Genomic DNA, 9050 nt, shown 5'->3' with positions numbered 1-9050 from the left:
ACAAGATGTTATTGAGTTTATTAAGAAAAATGAGGTATAAATGTGTGATAAAGATAGCTTATCCTTATAGAGGAGATGTTTATTAGTCATGTAGTTGTGGTTAGAGCCTCTGAAGTGATCGGAGATGTTATATTCATTCGCCTAAATGTGGTATCTCGATCAATCTTCTCAGCTAAAGAATACAATAAAACAAAGATATACAACGTGTAACTATGCTCTTTCATTAAAAATAAATGACATGTCATCTGCTTAAACTCTAAAAATTAAGATTTTCTAATTAGGGTTTAATAAAATTTAATTTGACCCTTATTGTTTAAATTAAGCTTAAATATTCTTAATTAAGACAAAACTAATTAATTTTATGCAATTAGCCCCTGTCAAAAATCAATTGAGATCCCTCAAAGCTAATGTCTTTTTTAAAGCAATTTTTGTTTTCTAATTTATTCAATTTAGTCCCTAATTAACCCTTAAACTTTAATTTTCTTCAATTTAGTCCTTGCAAAATTTTGGTACAGCCCTAATGTTGCACACCTTTTTTAGACAGGTCTATAATCTTGAATTTCTTCAATTTGGCCTTTAATTGACCGCTTAAACTTTGATTTTCATGCGATTTCACCATTGATTTCATCCAATTAAGCTTGTAAAAATTAATTAAGGTCATTCAAAATTCTAATCTTCTCAATTAAGCTCAAATTAAGCTTCCCAACTTAAATTCTCATCAATTAATTCCTTAATAAAATTAATTTGACTTATGAAAAGTCTAATTTAGTACTTGCAATTAATTAATTCTTTTAATTTTGGCCTAAATTAATTTATAAACTTAATTAAATCAATGATTAAATCAAATTAGCCTATTAAAAATCTAATTAAGTCCTCAAACTTAATTTTTATGCAAATTCATCCAATATCCACTTAAGTTAACCCTGAATTTGCATTGTCTTTCACATTTAGGTCCTTCAAGGGTGCAATTGAGTTTTCAATATTGTCGAAGACCCAATTTGGTCTCTACATCCCTTATTTATACATGTAAATCCCTCTTCAACCTGTTCTTGCTAACAAAGTTGCTTGTCTTCCTATATTTTTTTTTTATTTTCAACCCTTTTCCCTTTTTTTATTTTTGCATAAAAGAAAAAATAATAATTTTACTGAAACCTAAAACTGGTTCGTGACAACATAGAAGCATTCTATAAATAAATAGATAATACAAGATTAAGTAGCATTCCCATTTACGGTTTGAGACAAATCTCCCTTCATGAGAAAGTTTTTACTTTATTGGGTTAAATCTTAATTGTTATAAGGCTTAAATTTTAGCATCGTATTTATTTTTTATTTTGTATCTTTAATACTTGATGGTATACTTTATAGTGTGTTTTTATACCATTAGATAATAAAAGTCCACAGTTATTTCCTAACATTGTATATTAATTAAACAAAATAATTGTTGAGGGATTTTTGGTATTTTCATCAAACCCTAACGTATAATTATAAACTAGTTATGATATTAATTTTGCATTTATAAAACATGATTAAAATATGATTTTGTCTTTGTTTGAAAATATGCATGAATAATCTTTATGATTTGGTCATATGCGTAGAAGAAAACATATTTTTTGTGTTTTTGAAATGAGGGAATATTTTTTAATTTTTTAGATTTTCTAAAATTTCATAGAAAAATCAAGTATTTTAATATCGGGTTTGTATCATACAGTGTAAGTTTATAGCCCAACATTAAATGAAATTATAGAGAAAAAGCCTATTTTCGTGTTTTCTAGAATAAGAAACATTTTTTTTTAGTTTTTAGGATATTGAAAAAACAAATTGAGGAAAATCAAGTATTTTTAATATTAGATTCATATCTTACAGGCCCACAAATATTTTTAGAATAGTCCTTGAATTTTTTCAGGTTTTTTTTTTATTTTTAAAGGTCTGTTTGGCTATACACACAAATAAAGATAAAATAAAATCCAAGAGAAATGACTTAAGACGTGTTTATCAAACATGTCTTTAGCCTAATATCAAAGGCATTAAAAGTACCTTAAGGGTATATTTAACAAATAAGTCCTTAAGTTTAATTTCAATCTTCTCAATTAAGCTTTTAAACTTAGTTTTTCACCAATTAAGTTCATAATAAATTAATTTCACTCATTAAAAGTCTAATTAAGTCCTTGTATTTAATTAATTCTTTTAATTTGACTCAAATTAATTCTAAAATTTAATTAAACCTTTAATTGGGTTCATGATTAAATCAAATTGGCCAATTAAAAGTTTAATTAAATCCTCAGACTTAATTTTTATACAAATTCATCCGATAATCATTTAATTTAACCTCGAATTTGCATTTCCTTTCAATTTCAGGTACAATAGAGTATAATTAAACTCTCAATTTTGTTTAAAATTTCAGCTTGGTTTCTCCATGTATTTAAAATCCTTCTTATCAAATTGCTCTTATCACATTGCCGGTTTTTTAAAATTAAAAAAAAAAAGAAGATAATTTTGAAGAAAACTCTTAGAGTTATGACACACACAATATAATACCAAACATATAGAAAGCTTTAAATTATCACAACAGAGTCGGTTTCACTTCATGACTCAATCATTTGAACACACATTCAAACCACCATCATCTGTCTTCACCATCTCTTTGAGTTTTTTATTTGATTACACACGCGTGCGTGCATGGAATACAAGCACTGTTGCACACAAATCATGGATGTTTGTAAATTGAAAATATTAACGCAAAGAAACAAAAACAACAGAACACACACAAATGACAAACAATAAGATCTAAAGAAAATAATTGCAGGCAAAACATTGATGAGTAAATACAAGCACACAAATCATGTATATTTGTCAAACAAAACAAATAAGATAAAAGATTCGAAGAGGAATTTTCACATTGAAGAGAATTAAATTGCTCCAAATATGAATATCAAAATCAAAATTAAAATCAAAATCAAAATTATATGAGAAATAAGTTTTTGAGTTTCGAGTTGTGTCATGAGAGAAATCTATCTTTATTTATTTTTGTGTTTCAAAAGCATTTTGAGAAAAAATTTAAATTTATTTAATTCTTTTCTTTACTTTAAATTAATATTTTTTTATGTTTTTATATTATTTTAATGTGCTGATGTTAAAAATAATTTGTTAAAATAAAAATATTATTTTGATACATTTATGAGCGAAAAACACTTTAAAAAATAATTGTTATCACACTCTCAAACACCTTCTAACTTTACTCATAAAACCAAATTTAGTGGCAATTTAAAAAAGTTATTTCAAATTTAGAACTCATGCATAAAAGCTAATTTTCATTAATTTTGGAAATAAAATTACATTAAATTGAGCAATTTTGAATTTGAAATCTTCAGCTACAAAAATTGATTTTCACGAGGAAAAAGAGAGAGAGAGAGAGAACTAACACAACCACAGACAATGCATAAATATAAAGTCCCAAAATAAAAATAAAATATACAAAAATACTAAGAATATAAACAGTATAGAAAATGGTTAGGTTTTGAAGAATTAGAGAAAAAATTCTGTATTTGTTTTAGAAATATTTGAAAAATCGAGGATGAAAAATTAATGAGCTGAAACAATAATGCAGAGCACAAAATAAGTCAATAAATAATGCTTCATGGTTTTCCTCGTTTGAGTGTTAAAACACAAATTTTTGCATGCGTGTGCAGTCATCCAGTTAATCTGACTCAATTATAGAAGTGTTTGGATACCAGGAACTTACTTTGAATCTATAAACAGGAAACTGCTTGGTGATTGTTGAAACGACACGAATTTACAAATTCATGAAGAGGAGATGAAGAGAATAATTGCTATATATGACCTGCTTGTTTATCTATATATATTCAACAATCTTTTTTCTAGGTCTTCAAGTCTTGAGCTATGCAATAGAAACGTTCTCCCAGTACATAATTATAACTTAGTCCGTAGAGTCCTAAAAAAATAAAATAAAATTTAAATATAAAAACAAAAATTATATAATTTTTATTTTTACAATATTATATTGTTTATTGTTTGTAAATATCCGCTTGTAATTGCTTGGTTTATAAAAAAAAAACAATAAATAAATAAATAAAAAGCATTTTCATAGCTTGCTCACAGGAATCATTAAGGATAGAGTATGCAGCTGATATATATATATAAAACAATCAATTTAAGAATATTGTAAGAAAGGAAATGTTACAATATTTTTTTTCTTCATGTCGAAGTGATGGAAAAGAAAGAATATCATTTATGTATCCACCTAGTTTATCAATTTTTTTGAAAATAATACAAAAAAAGATGTCTCTGTTCACAAAAAAAAAACTCTCTTATGATAAATTGTATATAATTGGAATTATAACAATAAATAAAAAAAGAAAAACCTAAGTAACAAGTTTATAAATAGAGTAGAAATTCTAGATAAATGGTTTTGTTTTTTAATATACTTAGAAAAAAACTAGATTGTGTAATGATGAAATTAAAAAAGAATAATTACCTAAAATATATTATCTTTTTTTGAGTGGGCTCTATCATGAAAAAGTCAAAAAAAAATTTCATCCTCAATCATAAACAAAATTTCCATAAAAAAATTACATAGAGATACTTTGAATAAATAAAATTTATCTTATATATCCTTCTTATTTCTAATTATCAAGAATTTGAACAAAAAACGGATACATTTAATAGAAAATAATAAAAAATTATTTGCAACAAAAATGGGTTATTTCTTGAACTTAATTAATGAATTTGTTACAAAATCAAGTTTCAATTTAAAGGGACTCTTTCCAATAGTAATAGAAAAAAATTACAAAGAAGAAAAAATAAATGAAGAAATTAATAAAAAGATTAATACATAAAATAAATATAATATAACATAAAAAGAAACGTTACCACCTCTTATATATTTTATGCCTTCTCCTGTAATGAAACTCATAAAACCAACTTTATTGATAATTCCATCAATTACTTGTTTATCAAAAAAATAAGTTAATTCTGCGAATGTTCTTATGCTTTCTATTAAGGATATTGCATAAAAAAAACATATATGTAACCATGACTATAGAACCAATCATACATCATATTTATTAATTTGTCTCAAAGAATTAAAAAAAAATAACATTTAATGAGAATCAAAATTTATTTTATTAAAAGAAATATTGGACTATCATTAAGTTAAATAATTCTATTATCCTTGTCAAGTATTTAATGATCATTATTTAAGTTGCTAGGTAAAGTATTGAAAAATCAAGGATGAAAAATGAGCTGAAACAATAATGTAGAGCACAAATTAAGTCAATAAATAATGCTTTATGATTTTCCTCGTTTGCGTGTTAAAACACAAATTTTTGCATGCGTATGCAGTGATCCAGTAAATTAATCTGTCTCAATTATAGAAGTGTTTGGATACCAGGAACTTACTTTGAATCTATAAACAGGAAACTACGTACTTGGTGATTGTTGAAACGACACGAATTTACAAATTCATGAAGAGGAGGTGAAGAGAATAATTGCTATATGTGACAAATTCATGAATAGGAAACTACTTGCTTGTTTATCTATATATATATATATATATATATTCAACAATCTTTTTTCTAGGTCTTCAAGTCTTGAGCTATGCAATAGAAAATTACTCTCCGTACATAATTATATCTTTAAGAAAAATAAAATTCAATGAGACTCGAATTTTATTCTATTAAAAGAATTATTGGATATACAAACATTAAATTAAATAATTATTCATTCAACCCTTATCAAGTTTTTAATGATCATCATTTAAGTGACTAGTCTACACCCGAATTTATTTGATTATTAAAATTTTAATATTATATTAAAAAAATTAGTTTAATTTGAGAATTTAATGGGATTTTAAAAAATAATTTTATATGAACTTTATACCACTTGCATCTGCCTTGTTATAGTTTTTAGTATATCAATTTTAAAGTTTGATAGTATCAAAACGAGTTCATTTGCCCTAGATGAGACAAATAAAGTGTGCCAGGAATTATGAACAATAAAAAAAAGGAAGTAAATTAGAATCTTCATTCTAAATAATCCTAGTATTGTGCTGTGGAAAGTCAAGGAAATCTTATCCTGGAATAAAATAAATAAAGAAGAGTCATTCGAATAATTAGCATGTGTTGTTAAAAGTAAAAGAAACCTTATCCTAGAAGAGGAGGAGGAGGAGGAAGCAGTAAGTAATTAATTTTGACCCCAGAAGAGTGAAAAATATAAATAGTACAGCCCTTTCCCTGTTGTTACTAGGAACTTTCATGAAGATGGAGCTTGTGGAGAGAAATACACCATGTGGGCTTGATCATGCTTGCGTTGACTGTGGCCAGAATTAAAAAAAAAAAAAAAAAAACAATTCGTACGTGTGACCCGTCCTTCACTCTTGATATTTTCTTGATGTAAGTTCATCCCTTTACTCTTGTTTTCTTAGCAGTGAAGTCCCTGCATCGCTGAGATTATCTTATTTTCCCTTGATTATTCAATTCGTGTATTTTCATTTAGGGTTTTTCCTGCCAGGGCACCAGCCTTATAATACAAAAGGAGTTTAATTTTAATTAATATAAAATCATTAAGAGAAGAGGAATGGAATATATCTGTGTACCACAGATAAACCCATTGCGTGCTGCCGTCGTGGTTGATTGTCAACAGAAATTGAGGCAATCTTGACTTTCAAAGCCAACGTGGATGTGAGAATTTCCCTTTGACACTCATCTTCTATGAAAATTCAAAGGAACTTGCATGGGCATCGTGATAAGCAAAAAATCAGTGGCGGTGTGCTCATAAACCGTATAAAAACCTAGGCGGTCGTTCCCTGTATATCACAACATCGACAGACATGTCTTCCCACCAGCCCATCATGCCATGCACTTGTTCGAATTCGTATTTCGACGAGTATCAATGGGTCATTAACATCGGACGAGCACTCGAGAAAGAGCTTGAAGAGGATGGTGATGAAAGCCCGGTGTGCATTTTTACTGTCCCCAAGACCTTAATGTCTTCCGATCCCGACTCTTATACTCCACAACAACTTTCACTAGGCCCTTACCATTACCGGCGTGCTGGTCTTCACGAGATGGAGAGGTATAAGCTGTCAGCAGCCAAGAAACTGCAGAACCAACTTCAAAGCCACAGATTTGAAAATCTTGTCGAGCAGTTGATAAAGCTTGAACCACAGATTAGGGCATGCTACCACAAGTACTTGGATTTTAATGCTGAGACGCTAGCGTGGATGATGGCTTTGGATGTTTCGTTCTTGCTTGAGTTTCTTCAAATTTATTCTGTCAGAGAAACTAAGATGTTATCGAGGGCCCCGTCAGGAATGTCTCATTTGCTTGATTATTCGAAGAGGAAATCGGCTCATCATGTTATTCTCAGAGATATGGTGATGCTCGAGAATCAAGTTCCACAATTTATATTGAGAAAGGTGCTAGAGTTTCAATACATGTCGGCTGAATTAGCTGATGAAATGCTGCTGTCCATGGTTATAGGATTAGCTAAAGAGCTCTCTCCTTTCAAGATGATCGAGGTGCCAAAGACTACGAAAGTCTTGGAGCATTCCCACTTGCTAGACTTCTTGTATGACATTATCGTGCCCAAAGTGGAAGGACCGATCGAGATAGTACTTGAAGAAGTTGCAGATCAGATCGTAAGCGATAATCAGCAAGAAGAAGAACGATCTGGGGTAGATTCAAGTTACGTGAAACAACTCCTCACCGTGACTTGGAATATGGTTTCACAACTAAAGATAACCCCAGTACGTTTGCTCAAGAACATTTCATCAGCTAATTCAGCCGTGGCGATCAAGTTGAAATTGTCTAGGACAATCCTATCCAAACTCAAAAATCCTGATGACCGTGAAAATGAGGACTCCAGCACAAGCACGAACAAGCCACCACTGGTAGAAGAGATCACAATTCCTTCGGTCACCCAGCTCTCAAAATATGGTGTTTCCTTCATCCCTACAAAGGGTAACATCTCAACCGTTGCTTTCGACAAAGAGAAGGCTGCATTTCACCTGCCCACAATTAGTTTAGATTCAAATAGTGAGGTGATGTTCAGAAACTTGGTAGCATATGAAATATCAAGTGCATCAGGGCCCTTGCTTTTTACTCGATACATAGAACTGATGAATGGGATCGTCGACACGGAGGAGGATGCAAGATTGCTTAGAGAAAGCGGCATTATTTTGAACCGTTTGAAGAGTGATGAAGAAGTGGCCAATATGCTGAATGGGATGAGCAACTGCAAGTGCATTAGATTGACGAAAGCTCCATTCTTAGATAAGGTGATTGAAGACGTGAACAAGTATTATGATAGCCTATGGATGGTAAGGATGAAAAGATTCATGAAGCGGTCTGTGTTCTCTTCATGGCAATATCTCACCATGTTGGCCGCCATTTTGCTCTTTCTCTTAATGGCCATGGAAGTGTTCTGCTCATTTTATCAATGCGCTCGCATCTTTCACGTTGATATTTTGAACACTACCTCATCATAATGATGATGCTCTAGATCTCCCTTTCTGCATATCTTATGTACATAATTTTTGTTTCCATGTTGTTAACTAATTGTTTCATTTGTATATACATTTATTTAATTTGTATTATTGTAACATCAAATCAATTTCATGTCAATAACTGTAATTATTTGAATTCTCGGTTGTTAATTTCGTTTTGTTTCACTCGAAATGGCCGAAACATTTCATACCAATTCAAAAAATAGAATAAAACAGAACAATTTTCATCTCATTTTAAATCTTGATCCATTCCGGATTTTTCGGCTAAATTTCAGTCGGAATATTCCGGTTTCATTCCACATGTTCCGTTCCGGTCTTAAAAAGCCATTGAATCAAATTGAACCTAGTTCAATTTAATTAATTAAAACACCCAAGTATAAAAAGCTCTTTTTCATTACTATTTTCAATAACAATGATATTAATAATAATATTGAAAATTATTATTACTATTTTCATTAACAGTGATATTAATTTTTTAAAATTAGATTTATCACTAATATATATGGTTTATATTCATGTTGTTTTTTTA

General features: G+C 29.3%; 1 protein-coding gene across 1 annotated transcript; it reads left to right on the top strand.

Moving 5' to 3' along the window:
* Nucleotides 1-6844: 6844 nt before the first annotated feature.
* Nucleotides 6845-8503, top strand: LOC133701512 (putative UPF0481 protein At3g02645). The gene has a single exon (XM_062125449.1). It carries the CDS (start codon nt 6845-6847, stop codon nt 8501-8503), a length of 1659 nt encoding a protein of 552 aa, XP_061981433.1.
* Nucleotides 8504-9050: the final 547 nt, after the last annotated feature.

The sequence above is a fragment of the Populus nigra genome, chromosome 8 (assembly GCF_951802175.1).
Source record: "Populus nigra chromosome 8, ddPopNigr1.1, whole genome shotgun sequence".
NCBI classification, from domain to species: Eukaryota; Viridiplantae; Streptophyta; class Magnoliopsida; order Malpighiales; family Salicaceae; genus Populus; species Populus nigra.
This window is presented reverse-complemented; position numbering and strand designations above follow the sequence as displayed.